Source organism: Anabrus simplex, chromosome 2, assembly GCF_040414725.1.
Source record: "Anabrus simplex isolate iqAnaSimp1 chromosome 2, ASM4041472v1, whole genome shotgun sequence".
Lineage (NCBI taxonomy): Eukaryota > Metazoa > Arthropoda > Insecta > Orthoptera > Tettigoniidae > Anabrus > Anabrus simplex.
In genome coordinates, this window is record NC_090266.1 from 869159379 (window position 1) to 869178797 (window position 19419).

The following is a 19419-nucleotide window of genomic DNA, read 5'->3' on the forward strand; positions in this document are numbered from 1 at the left end:
AAGGGAATGCCTAGGAATAACTGTGTGTAAAGATGGGAAAATGCGAACATCTTGGTGGAATGATGAAGTGAGAGCAGCCAGCTGCACGCAGGTGATTACCAACTGTTTGTTGTGTAACGTGGGGTGCCACAGCTGCTCGAATTTGCGCTACTGTTGCATGGGGTTCCATCTGGGCCATCCAAATGATGCGGTGAGCCTCTCTCACAGCTGTCTGTCCCGCTGGGCCTGAGCCAGGTCTACGAGTGTGGGTACCTTCATTTGACCACTGCTGCCATACACGTTGTACCGTAGATGCCTGTCGGCCAACACGTGCAGCGACAGTCCTTAGCGATAATCCAGCCTCACACAGCCCAATTATCGGAGCCCTCTCAAACGGCGACAGTTGTTGATAGCGAGCTCTTCTCTGTCGTCGAGGCATGTTTGATGGGGAACACTTCACTGCACAGACTGCAAGTCAACTACGCTACACCAGAGTCCGTATACTGGAGTTGATTCCTCCTCAACCAATCACGCGGGGAGACCTGTAGCAACTATGCAATGGTTCTGAAACTTTGATCGTTTACATACCTACGTGGCGTCATTCCATATCTTGAAAATCAACACGAACGACCAATGACTTCATGGTGTTGCAGTTTCCATTTTTTTAAGTGTAGCTACCTCTTGTGATCATTGTTACTATTATATCATCTCATGCTCCATATTTTAGGAACCGGTAAAAGTTCCACATACTTGTATGTGTACATTCTTTCGAATGGCTCCTACTATTACAGGAGATCATGCACCTTGTAACCTATTCAACTCACACTGAAAAATTCAAGACTGATTACACCTTCTGATGATTTGAATGAGTCTGGAAGGTTAATATGTAATGGTATTCCTTAACCTTGTTACATGTTAATCAAAACCCATGTGTTTCATATTTGAAAATCTCTTATACACTTACACAGATCTGTCACGTACTTGAATAGTGAATAAAATACCAAGTCAAAAGAGAGAACCATGTTTTAAAACATAATTACGAACTGTCCAATTGTTTAACATACGAACAGTATATCCATTATACTGAGCATGAAATTAAATGAGCATAATAGGAGGTGTTTTAATTATGAATTTTAATAAGTTTGAACATTTTAATGTCCAAACATATGATACTCACAGAACTAAGTCTTCAGCATCTCCTGGTGTTATGCCTCGGTTTAGAAGATCAAGATGGGCCTTAAGCTCATCAATCTTCTTCTTTTGATCCACAATTACTGAGTTGAGGAAATTTATTTCACTTTGCGCTAAATGTTCATCATGCTCGCCATGTCCTGTAAACACCAAAAAAATACATTGTTAATTTTTTTTAACCAATATTTTACAAAAGCATAATCCAGATTATAGTGCTATTCATAGCAAAGTTCAAATGTTCTTTGATGTTCCTTTTATTGTACTTCAAGAATGTTCTCTGGACAGAGGCTTTTAGTGGATTATACAAGAGGCTTCAGTCTCATGTATGCAAATGTCTGATGATCTGTTTTCCTATTGTATCCATAGTAGTGTGTGTAATTTTACCATTTAGGGCCAGAATTTGAAGAGGATCCCTGAGACTCAAAACATGATAAAATCACAGAAGTATCTTGGAATGCTGTGCTGTAAGGATCATACTCACAAATGACAATGTCTGCACTAGCATTTGATTCTTGGACTTCTTCACAGTGTCCCTCCTATTTAATGCCACATACTTAATTTCCTAAGTTTATAGTTTCAATGACAGCATTGTAATCAAAATACATTTTCAAGCTATTGATGTATTCACAAAGAGGCACACAAAATGCTGTCAGTTGCGTACACTAATTTTATTTAAAATATTTATATGATACTCATCAATAAACCACCATTTTTAACAACTGCCTATCATGAAGCACAAGGAGACTGCAACCACTGCATGTCAATAACCAACTCTACAAAACCAATTCACATACTTCAAACACGACTTCTACACACGTCTCATCAAAACAACTCCTGTTAAACAATAACTCAACTCCACCATGAAGACGCTTCCTTATACATGTTGCCTGGCCAGGCTTCTAGAAGGATATGTCACAACATACCTTCTCGTAAATTCTAGAGTGCCTAAAGCCTAGTTATAATGTAAAGAACATTTTACAACCATCTAGTGTCAAAGATACGTTATTCTGGATGTTACAGTGTGTTGCACAATGTTACTGTGGATAATACTGTGGGTAATAATAAATTATATACTATTAATAATAATAATGTTATTTGTTTTACGTCCCACTAACTACTCTTTTACGGTTTTCGGAGACGCCGAGGTGCCGGAATTTTGTCCCGCAGGAGTTCTTTTACGTGCCAGTAAATCTACCGACACGAGGCTGACGTATTTGAGCACCTTCAAATACCACCGGACTGAGCCAGGATCGAACCTGCCAAGTTGGGGTCAGAAGGCCAGCGCCTCATATATACTATTAATTACACGTTCTTATACACCTATTACCTAAACTCATATATACATACAGCACATGTTTCATGACTTAACCTAACAAATAATTTGGACGTCTGACTACGTAAACAATAATACTAATACTAATAAGTTCATGTAAACATTTCATAGCCATACCACACAAGTCATATTGATAATAACAACAATCATAAAAATAATAATAATTTGAGCTCAATACTTGCATTATTTACCCATGGGTTAAATAATATTGTTATCAAGTTATATCAGTATATTACACTTGCTTCAATATATCCCCCCTATAACTTGAAACAATTTCAACAGTCTCTCACACTCGTCGACTTTGCCTTGGTCGTAGATTGTACCTTCTTCTTTCCTTGATGTCGCTGGATGTCCTCTTCTCCTCTTGACTGGATCATGCCATGTCGGGGGGTCGGGGTTGCTTCGCTACCAGCCTCTTCCTCTATGATAGTCGAAGCATTCTCCTCACGATGACCATATTGCGCTGTGTCATTAGTAGCCTCTCCTCCAGGTCGACCCGTGTTAGTACCATGCTTACTCTGTATGCGCAGCGGTTGTGTGACTCGCCGCAACTCTGATGCGTGGACCTGGACAGGCGGGTTGGTCTTTAGTAAGTAGACGCTATGGCCCAGCTGCATATACACCTCGATGGGACCAACCCACTTAGGTGCGAGACCTGCATGAAACCCTCCAATCTTATTACTGATTGGGTGGACACGTCGCAGTACTTGGCCTGGTAGGAAGACCTGGGTCTCTCCGACATCTTGAGCCTTGGCCTGCGTAAGGGATATCTTGTCGTCCAAAGCTTGCTTCTCCTTGATGTCCTGCTGCTGCCTATGCTGCCACTCTGCTAGGGAAACAGCTGCATCATCTTCACCAGAAGTGGATGGTGGACGAATCTCCCAATCCCCGGTCCCGTATAGCTGTCCACCAAGGAACAGCTCTCCTGGGGAAGAGGCAGTGACACGGTTGATACATCGTCACAGGGCAAAGGGTGACTGTGGTATCTGAAGGTCCCACAGTCGATGTTCTTTGTCTATTAGGTGGACCCGTAGCATCCTTTTCAGCTCCTGGTTCCGTCGTTACGTAGTTAGGTAGGTTGTAGTTAGGTGTGGTCCAGTGCTCCACACCCCATTCTATCATCATTTGCTGCCACTTATTTGATGTGAACTGACACCCGTTGTCTGACAGAATGCACCGTGGATAACTGTAGCGGCTGAATACCTCAACTTGTAGAAGACGGTGATGTGTCCCGTCTTGGCTTCTGGTATCGGAAAGGCCTCAATCCATCTTGTGAAGAGGTCGGTGATTACTAGGAGTCCTGTTTTACCCCGTGGTGTTCTAGGGTAAGGACCCATCAAGTCCAGGGCTATGACCTCCAAAGGGCGTTGCGGCCGCCTTCCTCACTGACTGGAATCTGCCTTCCTGTTGTCCGCCTTGGTGCAGGCACAGATGTAGCACCCCTTCACGTAGTCCAGGATATCTTTCCGCATTTTGACACAGAAGAATCTTCATTGGATAGACTGATAAGTCTCTTCACCTCCTGGATGTCCAGCTTCAGTGCTGTCATGGAACTTCTTGAGGATGTCCGTCGTGTGCTGTCTAGGGATCACCACTACTGCAGGCGTGTCGGAGAGGCGTGACCTGTACATTAGTAGTCCTCCTTCTTGTAGCACATCTTGAATTCCCTTGGGACAAGTCAACTATCGGTGTTCTGTCTCCTAATCCACTGTGTGTCATGGTCCTACAGTGCTTGTCTTGTTCCTCGCATTGTTTAATTACTTCTAGATCAAGTTCCTTCTTGATGGTCATAAGGACAAGTTCCTTGGGCTCAATCCTGTGTTTTCATGGAACTCCCTCTCAACAATGGTGCTCCTAGCTTCAGGTTCCATTGCCGGGTGCCTAGAAACGTAACACATCAAAATCAAATTCTGCGATTAACAGAGTCCATTGCATCAATTTAGATTTTGAGCCAGAGACCAAGTTCAACCATTTGAGAGAGGTATTATTGGTGTAGAGTTGGAACTTCCTTCCCTCCAAGTAGCCTCTGAATTTGCCCATGGCCCACACCATGGCTAAGGCTTCCTTCTCGGCAGTGCAGTAGCATTGTTCGGTGGGAGATAGCTTTCTGCTGGCATATTCGATGATTTCCCTCCTGCCATTACTCCTCTCCTGGAATAACACTGCTTCTAGGCTGGAGTCGTTGGCGTCCGTCTGCAGGCACATCTCCCATTGAGGGTCGGGATGGGATAAACCGGGAATGTTGCATTTTGCAGCCTTAATGCCTTGGAATGCTGCCTCTTCCTTGCTGGTCCATTGGAATGGGTGGTTGTTATGGAGTAGATCAGTGAGTCAGTGAGTGGTATTGCCTTTTCTTCAAGGTGTGGCACGAAGCTGCTATACCATCCACACAAACCAAGGAACTGACATACTTGCCGCTTGCTCCGCGAGCACTCAGTTTCTTCGATAGCTCGATTCTTCTCTGGTTGCCTTTCTAAGCCTTCAGATGGTAGGAAAGGCCAAGATATTCTACGCGGGACTGGGCAAATTGGCACTTCTCCCATTCATAGGATATAAACTTTATGGTTTTGATCCGTATTGAATTGTGATCACAATAATAATGATTAAATTAATGTTGTATGGTCCACCTTATTCAATACTATATTATGCAATATTATTGAATTACATTACAAAACTAAGGACTAGTTTCAGCCTTGGCTGGCCATCTAGCCTTAATGTAATAAATCTAATAACTAAACAAATGTAAAAAAACCACCCAATTGACATGAAAACTAATGTACAAACACACAATTAACATTAAAATCTGGGATAAGTGTAAAATCTGAAAAAAAATTAGACTCTAAATTCTTAGCATCTGGAGTATGCTCATCATCCAGACTCTTTCTTGTACTGATATTCATAGAACTGTTAGTTCCATCACTGCTAATCATTACAATTTCAATTGCAAAACGGAAACTGGTAAATGTTGATTCTGTAGTCAGATCATCAATCACCAAATCTACTTGAGTGGTGTTAGCAGTATGCAAGCCACTGGATGCCACTGTAAATAACCACCACCTGACGCAGAACTGCTAGATGTTGTTTCACACCGACCGATGTAAATACGAAGGTTGGAACTTAAACAGTGGCAACTATTTATTTACTGCTAGTTAGTTAGTTATTTACAACAGATACAAAGTAGTTACATGTTAGCAACCTTTACTGTCCTTCAATGTAGTCACCAGCGTTGTGTATAACCCGTTGCCAGCGATCTGGAAGTCGTAGTATACCTTTAGCAGAGCCTCGTCTGTTGATGGTGCGAATGGAGCGGTTTACTGCCTGTCGAATCTCTGCAACATTCCTGAAGCGAATGCCACGAGATGGTTCCTTCATCTTCGGAATCAAATCGAAGTCACAAGGACTTAAGTCTGGGGAGTATGGTGGATGGTACAGTACTTCCCAGTCCAATCGAGCTAACAAATCAGCCACAGCTTGAGCTGTATGCGCCCGAGCATTGTCATCCAAAATGATGGGTGGATTCTGCAGAAAGTGTTGCTGCTTCTTTCTCAAAGCTGGTCGCAGGTGGTGCTCCAGAAACAAACAGTAATACTGCGCATTGACCGTCTGCCGTGGAGAAATGTAATGCGTTAGGATAACACCATCACAGTCGTACACAAGGATCACCATAACTTTCATCGTACGGGGCTCTGACAAACTTTTGACTTTCGTGGTGACCCATAATGACGCCATTCGTTTGATTGGCGCTTCAGTTTTGGCTCGTACAAGTTGGCCCATGTCCCAGCCAGGGTTATGATACAGCGTAAGAAAGTCTCTCCTTCGTGCTCACAGTGCTCCAAGTGCATCTTAGCAGCGTCGTAATGCAACGATTTATGCATTTCCGTCAAATCATGCAAAACCCATCGTGATGCAATTTTTCGCGTGCCCAGGCATTCCTTCAGGATGTGAAGCACATTTGTATGTGCTAATCCAGTTTCCTGGGTGAGCTCACGAATTGTCTGTTTCTATCACTGTCCAGTAACGCGGCAAGAGCATGCACTCCTTCTTCACTGATGCTTGTAGGACGACCTGCCCGGTGAAGGTCCGTCACAGTTTGCTGACCATCGTTGAAGGCTTTTACCCAACGTGCCACTGTTCTGTAAGGCAATGCAGATTCCCCGCTAACCTCTTGGAGACCTTGATGACACTGTCATGCTGTACGACCTCTGGCACATTCAATCTTGATCCAACTCTGTTGTTCCTGTTTGGAAAACATAGCAGCAACGTTACGTTAGACTGCTAGCTCACATGTGACTGTGTTTCTCCCGCTTGTCCACACGCGGGTGATGTGGGAAGGGCGAGTCCATTTGCTCTGAGGTAAGGTAGGTATGTAACCAGCGTGTGCTATCAGCGACAATATTAGATTCCGTTGCATAGCGTCACCACAGCAGTGTTGCCACTATTTAAGTTCCAACCCTCGTAAAATGAAATTATTCTATAGTGCTTATTAAAAACACGCTGAAATGCTGTTGGACATTGTCAGGATGGCACATGAAGATACGGTTAAAACTGACACATTCTTAACCCATTAGTGCATAAAGTTACTTTTTATGTTTTATTTCAATTTATCTACACATTCCTACTCTTAATAATTGTAGAAACATGTTCCAACTATCAGAATGTTCATACATGTGATAGTTTTATTTACACAGGCCCCCCGATATATCGGACGCTATGCACTCAGGTCAGTACGATACTAGTTACTCAGTATTACATTGTACAATAATGTTGCGAGTTAGGCGGTATTTACTTATCCAATTTAGACTGTAAAGTGGTCCTACAATTTCCAATACAGACTTATCTTATCACAATACTGTATATGCTATTTACATTTATGTATCCATAGAGGCATTTCGGGAGAAGTTCAAATTGGTCAAACTGATTCACTCTTCGAATGCCACTGTAGGAATTGAACAGCTTTCATTGTGGTACTGACACTTTGCATATTTTTTTTTTTTACACTGGACCACCTTGATGCACCGCTTTGTCTCCATCTGTTTGTAATTCGTACCAGCAGTGACAATGTTATCATTCCAGTGCACCAGCAACAACAAATTTGTCATTCCAGCATACCAACGGCGCACCACCAAAACTTCTGTAGTCATATGATCCCCTTCTTATTCCTGTCTGCCTTTCTTTGAAGGGAGCACTTCTTTGTCTGGTTTTCTTGAAATGTCCCTGTTGCACTCATTCCCTTTGAAGCCAAATGTCTTACCAGTTTTAGGGATGTAAAGTAGTTGTCATATATATATATTCATATATATATATATATATATATATATATTGCATGCCCCTTCTTTGATTCAGTTTCACCTGCATCAATGAGAGGTAGGACTAGACTATACTTCCATCAAGTCCAAATTCCTTCAGCCTTTCATTTTATAAGGCTGTAATCACTTGAAAATGTGAAAAGGTATCCCATAGCCACTGGAAGAGAGAAAATTCTAGCGGAATTTCACAATTTTCAGCATCATCTGATGTGTGTGCGGGGGTGGGAGGGGGAGGGAAAGAGAGGAGGAGAATACAGGAATACAGTCACTAAATGAGATGTAGATTGTGATGTTGTCCATTTTGGGGTTGCATCTTGTTTGTTATCATTCGACCAACTAATGCTTTTGAATTTTCTATCAGGGATATTGGAAACAGAGATGCTGGCCCAATCTTATGTATGACTCTCTTTATTTTTGTATGAGAGCTTCCTTTTGCATGGTTTTCTAGTTTTACAGATCCATCTGTAGAACTTTCAGTAATATTTTGACTACAACAGTACCTAGCCTTCCCTTTTTCATATTATGTTGAAGCAATTTGCCCTTCACATTCACTCAGAAGTAGGTTTCTACCAAGGTAATTTAGATTACCCTCATACTCATCTGTCATTATCATCAACCGTTTCACATTCATTATTAGGAGGTTTGATGTGCTGCTCCTCTCCAAATGTCGGTTCTTCCTCCAAAATGTCCAATATTTCACTCGCCATCAAACTAGTAAGGGAATACAACTGTTTGAGACAATAGGACTCCCTGTGCATAGCGTCCAATTTTTCAGGACAGCTATATTTACAAGCCTCTGTCACATCAATTATAAGACATAATTGGCATCTTTATGTATTATTAAATTCATAGGAGTGTCAACAATATGACCCGTCCCAAAGTATACAATTTTTGGAAATATTTCTTAATTTATAAATAAAAATCTTGCCTGTTGCTCACAACTCTGTACTGTCTTGCCGCCATTCTCGCAATAAGTGTGATTCAACAATGAATGGTAAGAATGAAGAATGATGTATTCTTGGTTCTTGTTAGCTACAGCCTTTCTGAAGCATAAGGAAGTATCGCGGGCTTAAAACCATGTATAAATGTCACACATTTTATTTTTCTCTGACGTCCGATTTTTCAGACATTATGCACTAATGGGTTAATTTGTGACTGGTATAAATTTGCAATTCAGTGCGGTGTCCATGAAGTTAATCTGAATAAATGATAGATATAATTAGATAAAATTAATGAATAGAAGGAGAGAGACAGAGAGTGTGTTAGTCAAATGGCATAAGTTATATGAGACTTACCTCTCGTTGCGGCATGGTGTATTGTTGTGTGCCTTCATACTAACGGTTGTGAGATTCAAAGGAAAAAGAAGGGGCGTGGCAAGGAGAGAGAGGCAGGGCAAGGGGCAAGGGGGTGGGGCAAGGGGAGAGTTTGGGGAAAGGAGAGGAGGGAGTGGAGGGGAGGGGGAAATTAAGGCAGGGACGAAGGATGTGGGAAAATAGATGGCTGGTGAGGAAAGGTGCTGTGAATATTATGAAAAACTGAATTATGACTTGTTGGTTTGATGTTTCTAAAAATGGAAATTAGTTCAACTAGGAAGTTTGGCTTTTCTGAAATGTCATTAAGATTATGATTCGGGTTAAAATATTGATCTATATGTATGAAGCAGCTTTCAGTAATGTTAAGGAGGGGTCCTTTGTTGATGATTTTGAGAATTTCCTTATCTTATTTTACGTCTGTGAATTTGTGATATAGTCATGCATATGCTGTCATACAGCTGAAAATTTATTGTACTTCCGGGCATTGACGCGTTCCGAGTACCTTATATTAAAATTCCTCCCAGTCTGTCCGATGTAAGAAGAATTACAACTGTTGCAAATAATCCTGTATACTCCTGATTTTGAAAAACTATTGAACTTGTTTATGGATGTGGCATTATGTAAGACATGTGCATTCCTACTGTTGGTTTTGAAAACTACTTTTTCATTGTGCTTTTCAAAAGATGTTGGTGACTTTGTAAATTTGTTCGTTGAACGTAACGATAGAAAGGGAGGAGTTGTTTTGTTTATCTTTTTTCAAACTGGTAGAGGGGTGATATTTATATTTGTTGATCATTTTTTCAATAAAGAAGCTGTTGTATCCATTAGATTTAGCTATATTATGAATGGTGTTCAACTCATTTTTGAGGTCTCTTTTAGACATTGGAACATGAAGGCTTGGTACACATTGTTGTCAACTCTAGACCTTTCTGCACAGACTGTTCACCAAAGGGATTCATCTCGAATAGATCAATGTATTCAGCCAGCAGAGCTGAGGAATGTTGATTGAGACCAGGAACATAATTCATTCGACAACCTCTGGGAATTGACTGTCTGGAGCTCTTGTTCACTGCATCTACAAACAGGTCGTAGTCAGTCATATAAATACCTATATCAGATACAGCATCTTCCAGATATGCAGTGAACTTGTTCCAGTCTGCTTTCTTAAAATTATATCGCCTGCGGAAAGGTACGTTCATGGGACGTACCGTAGCAAATACCTGACACATGATGGGTCTGTGCTGTGCATGTGGTATAGGGGTGCCGATGTTCTTTATACACTGCTGAGCAATTCCTTCGCTAACAAAGATTAGATCAGCGTTATAACCTCATTGCCAATGTCCGCTGTTAAAAGAAGGAGGAAGTTTAACATCGTGTAACAGTAGCATCTGGTGGATCTCAGCCCATTCCAGCACAGCCTCTCCATCTTCATTCTCATGTTCATATCCCCAGACGTTGTTTTGGCTGTTAAAGTCACCAATTACAATGTGGACGGCTTGATTGTCGAAATTCCTTAGTTTCTGGAAATGGAATGCAGAATTTGGTGGTTTATATATAGAGGAAACAGTGCAATGATTTAACTCAACTGTAAGGAGTTCTACGTCAGCACAGTCAGATATATCAGTCGAGTTGACAGCCTGCAGAAAGTGTTCTGTCTGTGGGACTGATTATTCATTTTGCATGTCTGTCACCATTTGTGGGACTCTTGGGCCAGCCACTGTGTAGCGAATGTTGTGTGCTGTAGTGGCATGGAAGAGAATGTTGGTTATCAGCAGGGTACACGAAACAGTGGTCCTACTGGAGTGAACGGGTAGCGTACGTCATCCGGAACTGCAAGAATGACATGCGTGGCCTGTGAAGTGAGGACTATGGCAGCGTCAATGAGAGTAACTGTGTGATTGAGTAAGCTGTAAGTGCTAGTGAATGGAGGCCAAGTGTGAATGAATAGTGAGAACTGAGAGAGAGTGTGAACTGTGTAATTGTGTGATCCGTACTCTGATGTGCAAGCAGTGATCCTGGTTTGCCTGTGTGTGTTAATGTGTAGATCGGAAGTTCAACACTATCAGTTGTAATATTCATTTATTTACCGCACCAGTACATAACAACTGGCATCAGAAGTAGGATGAACAAATGGGATGAACTAGTGGGCTAAACTGGTGCATTACAACTGGTGTCAGAATCGAGGGAGACTGGTAGTAGTAATTGCGTAGCTCATAGAAATCTACTGAGTAACAAAATGAACATGGAACAGTTCCAACCTCTTCTCAAAGAGCTGGACAAATTCATAGTGAACTGAAATCTAAATGGCAGTCCATCCAGGACCAACAGAAACCGGAACTGAGTGAATCAGAAGATGGGCAGCTTATGCTAGAAGAGGCAGAGTTAGGACATAAACTGCGCTCTCTCGAAATGAAAGTGAAAAGTGAAGTCGTGCAGTATGAGAAGTGGTCCGAAGTAATACCCAAGGTTACAGAATCCAGAGTTTGAGACCTGATGGCAGAAGAAAGTGCCCGACGTGAGAGGACAACGACCGGGAAGCCCTGATTAGAGTCCACCAGCAGTGATGGTAGCTCCAACATTGAGAAGGTGGAAACCCCATGTTACGACAGGACCACTTCCTGGGGAACATGCCGGACCCAGTTTGAAACTGCCTGCGTGGACAATGGACGGATGTCAGAGGAGAAAGCAGAAGATCGCTGGACTACATTGACGGGCGCTGAGGTTACCATCAACTGAGAGCTGCCTACCGAGTCCAGCTGCAGGAGAAGACTCAGAGCGCCGACAGAACGCCACCAGTATTCAACGTTGAGATCGAGTGATCAGGTGATGTGACTGCGGAGGACGGGCTGCCCTGGAATGACACCCAGCGTGAGGCAGCTGACACCTACTGTAAGCTCTGCGATGCCGAGATCCATCCAGGGAGGATGCTCGGCAGGAAGCAGAACGTCGAGGGGGCTCTGATGATATCCCGGGAGAAGGAGGCAGAGATGATAACGGCATGGCTGGAGAGACCCTCATTAGGAGATGGTGTGCTAATAGAGACAGAACCAATGACCAACAAATGGAAATGCCACTTATGAACATAGTACTGATTTGATTTGAAATGTACATGTTGTTCTACAATTCAAGTGAAAAGACTGCAAGCTAGTTACAGAAAGTATGTAACTGGGCTAACAGGCAATGATGAAGGCAAAGAGATAGAGACATTTCTAAAAAATAAAAATTCAATAAGGTTGTAGTTTTATGTGACTGTTGAAACCAACTTAGCCATGGGACCTCCAGTTTTATGTGGAATCAAAACTACAGCAAAAAGATATTTCATTTCAAAAATACCATATGCATTGCTTGGAATTTGAATCACAGCTGTCTTAGTGATAAGCCAGTAACAATGTCAATTGGATATCATGCTCCACAGAAACAGTGTAGTAAGAATAATGGTTTATTTCTTACCATTTTTAGCTGGTGGTGCAGCAACAGCAGCAGATTCTTCCTCCCTTACTTCACTTCTCTTTTGCATTTCTAGCTCCAATTTAGCTATTGCATCTTTGTATTGTTTCCCATTTTCTTTTTCGGCTATCATCTACAAGAAATAGAGAAATACAGTGAGGAAATGTCAGTCACATCTAGCTTGCATGAAATATACCAATATGTCTAAAATTTTGCACATTATCTTCAATCCAATATTATGTTTACAAGATTTTTGGGTGAATATTCAGAGATTAGGTGTGTTATTTGCTACAAAACTAATAAATACTGAATATGCCTTATTTTTATTTTTACTCTTTATGATTTTATGAGTATTACTGAAATCTGAAAGACATGATGTTCCATAAGGAACTACACAGCCAACTTTCCCCATCAACAATAAAACAATAAAATTGATTCTTTCTAAAACAGCACATGTCAGAGAAACAGAGTTTTGAGATATATAAAAATGACTGTTTAAGGCCAGTATATAAAGGAGTAAGAAACAAAGCCCCTAACTAAGGGTTAGAGAATATTAATGTTAGCATTCTTTTATGAAAACAAAATACTGGTTTTCAGTGTTTTGACTTAGATTAAGGTCTTTGATCCTGTGACATGTTCTTTTTTCCAAATAATGTGGAATTACTTGTAATTTTTCACACAGTAATTTATTCTAGTCCCCCAATTTACATTATCTGACCTAAAATAATTTCACTCATCATTATCCTCTGTAGTAGAAAGCCAGTTGAGAATTTTACTGTAAAAATCACTATGTTCTGCTGCAATGTACTATATGTGTACTTTGGTCCAGAAATGACAGCTTCCTGACAGTAACTCCATTTTGAAAAGAAATGATGTGCAGTTTCAGAAAAAAAATTCAACTGTAGATGATGTGAAACTGACAGATATCTGAGACATCTCTGAAACAACTCCATAAATATCTTGATCTGGTTCTATTCTGAGCTTAACCCCTCAGCGCCGACCTCTATACATGGTATAGACCCTCTTTCTTCCGTAGCCGCCGACCTCTATATGTGGTATAGACCCATACATGGTTTTGCATTTTCGGCTATACCGCAAAGAGTTTTGGAGTTATGGATATGCAAATTGTTTTGTTTCCAAGAAGACATTTTCGGGTTTATCAGTCTGGTAAATAAGAATTGATAATCATTAAAATGTAGTTGTTTTTGCAAGGATAAGTATCTGTCAAGTAAGTCTGAGCACTAATCTCTTGCTTTTTTTAAAGTCTGTTTGCTTCATTCTTTCCCACAGAATGAAATAAAGAAATGGTGAGCTGAGAAGTTTGTCTTTTCGCGTGATGTTCTTTGCTCTAATTTTACATGAAGAGTGCGGTTTATTTATTATATTTGTCTTTATTTCTCAGCTTGTAATATTTTCATAACTCTCCATGAGCGCTCTATTTAGGCATCAGTTAGTGCTGCATTCTGTCATACGATACGAGAGCCAGTTTTGCAGGGTATATGTCTCGTTTGAAAGACGATGTCTCGACCTTTTATCTGAAATATGTATTGACTTGGTTTGTTTCATCATAAATGTTATTCCCCTCATTCAGTTTCGTACTGCTGCTTTCGGTCTCGCTGCAGCTTCATCAGCCCGTGTGACGCGCAGCGTTCAATGGTCAGCCATGGTTTGACTGACAGTAATGTGCTTGAAATATTGTATAATTCAGATTTAAGTTTAGTCGGAAGTAGTAGTGACAGTATTAGCAGCAATGGTAACGAAATAGATGATGTGGCTGTGGCGGATGCAGTGGTAAATGATGAGAGTGACGATGAGGAGGAACCAGTACTTGGAAATTTTTTGTAGGAGACTACAGGTCAAAGGGAAGTTTTCAACAGTGACTTCTGATTCCTAAATTCTCTAACAATATTCAGACAAGTCACATGGACAAACATTGAGCCGTTATCTTATCGAGTTCAGTTGCGGGGAACGAAATATTTAAGGCCGGCGTGCGTCAGATAATACAGTTCCAAGATTGCAGGAAAGACATTTTATCAGGAAATTATCACCAAAGGGTGAGAAATCCAAACCTCAGAGACGTTGTATCATGTGTTCAAAACACAGCGAAAAGAAGACGTCGGTGTACTGCTGCCAGGAGTGTGACCTAGGTCTCTGTCTTGAAGAGTGCTTCGAACTCTATCACACGAAAGTAAATTACTATGGAATTGTGAAACGATTATGTAATTATCTGGATGTACATATTTCTATCATAAGGAATTCCAAATTTCGTGAATATCGGGCTACTCTTATACTTGTAGTAATGCTTTAAGTGAATCAATGTCATTCAGTCACGCATAGTTGTAATCTCATCTGGTCGCGGGGTAGGAAGCTCTTTAAATGGCTGCGACGCTGAGGGGTTCATCAAGTATGGTACGCATTTTAGGACAGATACAGTTTGTCCTGAGGACATACACTGACTGACAGAGCAAATGCAACACCAAGAAGGAGTGGTCAGAACTTTATGCCAATTGCAGGGTAGACTGACGTCACTGAGGTATGCTCATGATGTGAAATGCGCCGCTGTGCTGCGTACGTAGCGAACGATAAATGGGACACGGCGTTGGCGAATGGCCCACTTCGTACCGTGATTTCTCAGCCGACAGTCATTGTAGAACGTGTTGTCGTGTGCCACAGGACACGTGTATAGCTAAGAATGCCAGGCCGCCGTCAACGGAGGCATTTCCAGCAGACAGACGACTTTACGAGGGGTATGGTGATCGGGCTGAGAAGGGCAGGTTGGTCGCTTCGTCAAATCGCAGCCGATACAAATAGGGATGTGTCCACGGTGCAGCGCCTGTGGCGAAGATGGTTGGCGCAGGGACATGTGGCACGTGCGAGGGGTCCAGGCGCAGCCCGAGTGACGCCAGCACGTGAGGATCGGCGCATCCGCCGCCAAGCGGTGGCAGCCCCGCACGCCAAGTCAACCGCCATTCTTCAGCATGTGCAAGACACCCTGGCTGTTCCAATATCGACCAGAACAATTTCCCGTCGATTGGTTGAAGGAGGCCTGCACTCCCGGCGTCCGCTCAGAAGACTACCATTGACTCCACAGCATAGACGTGCACGCCTGGCATGGTGCCGGGCTAGAGCGACTTGGATGAGGGAATGGCGGAACGTCGTGTTCTCCGATGAGTCACGCTTCTGTTCTGTCAGTGATAGTCACCGCAGACGAGTGTGGCGTCGGCGTGGAGAAAGGTCAAATCCGGCAGTAACTGTGGAGCGCCCTACCGCTAGACAACGCGGCATCATGGTTTGGGGCGCTATTGCGTATGATTCCACGTCACCTCTAGTGCGTATTCAAGGCACGTTAAATGCCCACCGCTACGTGCAGCATGTGCTGCGGCCGGTGGCACTCCCGTACCTTCAGGGGCTGCCCAATGCTCTGTTTCAGCAGAATAATGCCCGCCCACACACTGCTCGCATCTCCCAACAGGCTCTACGAGGTGTACAGATGCTTCCGTGGCCAGCGTACTCTCCGGATCTCTCACCAATCGAACACGTGTGGGATCTCATTGGACGCCGTTTGCAAACTCTGCCCCACCCTTGTACGGACGACCAACTGTGGCAAATAGTTGACAGAGAATGGAGAACCATCCCTCAGGACACCATCCGCACTCTTATTGACTCTGTACCTCGACGTGTTTCTGCGTGCATCGCCGCTCGCGGTGGTCCTACATCCTATTGTGTAACCTGCATATCAGTTTGAAATAAACATCAATTATTCATCCGTGCCTTCTCTGTTTTTTCCCCAACTTTCATCCCTTTCGAACCACTCCTCCTTGGTGTCGCATTGTCACTGTCAGTCAGTGTAAATCGTACGTCTTGGCAAACTTTTCAAAATTGTGATGATGGTTAAGTGTTGTTTGAACCGACCGACCGACCGACCGACCGACCGACCGACCGACCGACCGACCGACCGACCGACCGACCGACCGACCGACCGACCGACCGACCGACCGACCGACCGACCGACCGACCGACCGACCGACCGACCGACCGACCGACCGACCGACCGACCGACCGACCGACCGACCGACCGACCGACCGACCGACCGACCGACCGACCGACCGACCGACCGACCGACCGACCGACCGACCGACCGACCGACCGACCGACCGACCGACCGACCGACCGACCGACCGACCGACCGACCGACCGACCGACCGACCGACCGACCGACCGACCGACCAACCAACCGCTTTTTTTGCTAGTTGTTTTACGTCGCACCGACACAGATAGGTCTTACGGCGACGATGGGACAGGAAAGGGATAGGAGTGGGAAGGAAGCGGCCATGGCCTTAATTAAGGTACAGCCCCAGCATTTGCCTGGTGTGAAAATGGGAAACCACGGAAAACCATTTTCAGGGCTACCGAAAGTGGGACTAACTAACTAACTAACTAACTAACTAACTAACTAACTAACTAACTAACTAACTAACTAACTAACTGATATGTCCGTAATTTGAGCATCAGAGTTCATCAAAGTGGAAACCAATTCCAGGAATCATTAATGGACAAGGGAAGTGTATATGCAATGTTTTACAGAGGGCAAAAGTATTTAATGTAAAGATTGTTTGCTCCAAGTTTAATTTTAGGAACCTTCCCTAAACTAACATTTTATCCAGCGTGAACAAAATTATTTATAGTCTAGACCAGGGCCTCTCAAACGCCCAAACTCTCACGCGTGCAGAGCGAGGTGCATAGGCTCTGTGCACTGTGCATCGGTACGCTTCGCCTCAGCTCGGCTTGACTCGGATGGTGTAGTGTGCTGAGAGCGACGAACCGTTTGGTGGTAGACGACGTGTTTATCAGTGAAATAGACAAGCGCACGACAACAACATAATAATGGAGCAACCTGTTTCGAAGAAAGCAAAGACTTCCGAAAGTCCATTTCAAACGAACTGGGAACTTTCGTATTTTTTTTTGTTTGTTTGTTTGTCGTGACGATAACGCCAAATGCTTAATCTGTGGGACGATAATTACGTGCGTAAGAAAATCATCTATTGAAAGACACTACAACAGACTACATTCGGAAAATTATTGTGAAATCATAGGAGACGTCAGAGAGAAAGAATTAAGGAAGTTGAAACAGCTTGAAGAAGAGCATTCTATATCCACAAATGAGTTTTGTTCCAGTACTGTAGCATTTTCATTTTGGTTACGGGTTCTGCATTTTTTTTTTAAATTATGTTTACATTCCTCTCAAACATGTATGTGTATTTCTAATTCACTTTTTAAATTTTTTTAATAACACTGGTAACCTTGTCCCATACAACTGTGCGTCTCTGCTCACCACACGTAAATATTTCGCAGTGGGGGAGAAACAGCAGCGAAGGTGAGGAACGCGGAGAGAGGCCGAACGGGGAGACAGGTGTAGGGAGAGAGGAGTGGGGGGTCTGCACTCTGGTCAACCAAGCGAAGTCGTCTTTTGCACCGTGCACAGTGCATGCACCACGCGCATGCACCCTGAGAGGCCCTGGTCTAGACTATAGTACCTTATTCCCAGACTTTACCTACTGATTTTCATTCAATTCTGTTTACCCATTTTTTCTAGGTTCGGCGTTTTAGCAACAAAAATTGAAATTCATTAATATCTCTGCTATCATAGCCAGTATGGTAAAAATGTATAGGAGATAAATGATCGGAAATTTATTTCAATATAACTTTAGGTATGTAATATTTATCGACAGGACCGTTAATAACATAAATATTTGAGAATTAAATTTTAGGCCTTGTCTTAAACTACCATTTCAGTCAGTGTGAGTTGTAGTGCCTCATTCCATGACTTTACATACCAATTTTCAGTCAATTCTATTCACCCATTTTCTCATGTTTCGGCATTGAGGAATTACCAACAAAACTAAAAACTCATAAACCAATTTTCATTTAATGCTCTTCAGCCATTTTCTCATGATATACGTACAGACAGACAGACAGACAGACAGACAGACAGACAGACAGACAGACAGACAGACAGACAGACAGACAGACAGACAGACAGACAGACAGACAGACAGACAGACAGACAGACAGACATGATGGAAAATTAAAAAGTGCACTTCCTTGTTGCTGTGGTGATAGAGAAATAACATTCTTTCTAAATTCTGAGCAACGCACAGACAAAACTCTTATTTTACAGGGTGGTTGGACACAATGTGAACCGTGTATATAAGCGTTAGAGGGTTGGTCACGCTGATAAATAATTTGAAAGACCGGGCGAGTTGGCCGTGCGCGTAGAGGCGCGCGGCTGTGAGCTTGCATCCGGGAGATAGTAGGTTCGAATCCCACTATCGGCAGTCCTGAAAATGGTTTTCCGTGGTTTCCCATTTTCACACCAGGCAAATGCTGGGGCTGTACCTTAATTAAGGCCACGGCCGCTTCCTTCCAACTCCTAGGCCTTTCCTATCCCATCGTCACCATAAGACCTATCTGTGTTGGTGCGACGTAAAGCCCATAGCAAAAAAAAAAATTTTTTTTTTTTAAATTTCAAAGTAATATCTCGATATCTCGCATCGTTGTCATTTTATAAGCTGCTCAAGTTAGGCAATCAGATCGCATTGTGGGCGAATTCAAATGGACTCTGCGCAGCGATGTTGCTAAATCTGTACATGACTTCAGAACAACTTGAGAGCCATGTCACAATGTTAGCATGAAACACAAACACACGGTTGACTTCAGCCAGCATCACCGTTGTGTACTTGGTTTGGTGCGATGCTGTCAGCTCGGAGGTCCGTATTCAAACCCTTCCTCTGGTGAAGTTTTATTCTTCGACTGGTGCTCTTGTGCCAGTCTTAAGCCCCGTATAGATTT

The 19419-nt window shown here is 42.9% G+C and overlaps 1 protein-coding gene across 10 annotated transcripts in view; it reads right to left on the reverse strand.

Annotated features, from left to right (window-relative positions):
• Positions 1 to 19419, reverse strand: part of LOC136864525 (CAP-Gly domain-containing linker protein 1) — a 958550-nt gene that overhangs the window by 71026 nt on the left and 868105 nt on the right. For all 10 annotated transcript variants that reach the window (XM_067141621.2, XM_067141618.2, XM_067141619.2 and 7 more), the window contains 2 exons: positions 12573 to 12702; positions 1157 to 1310 (listed from right to left, as the gene is read on the reverse strand). In XM_067141621.2, the coding sequence (XP_066997722.2) occupies positions 1157 to 1310; positions 12573 to 12702 (284 nt within the window). The remainder of the gene's footprint in view (positions 1 to 1156; positions 1311 to 12572; positions 12703 to 19419) is intronic.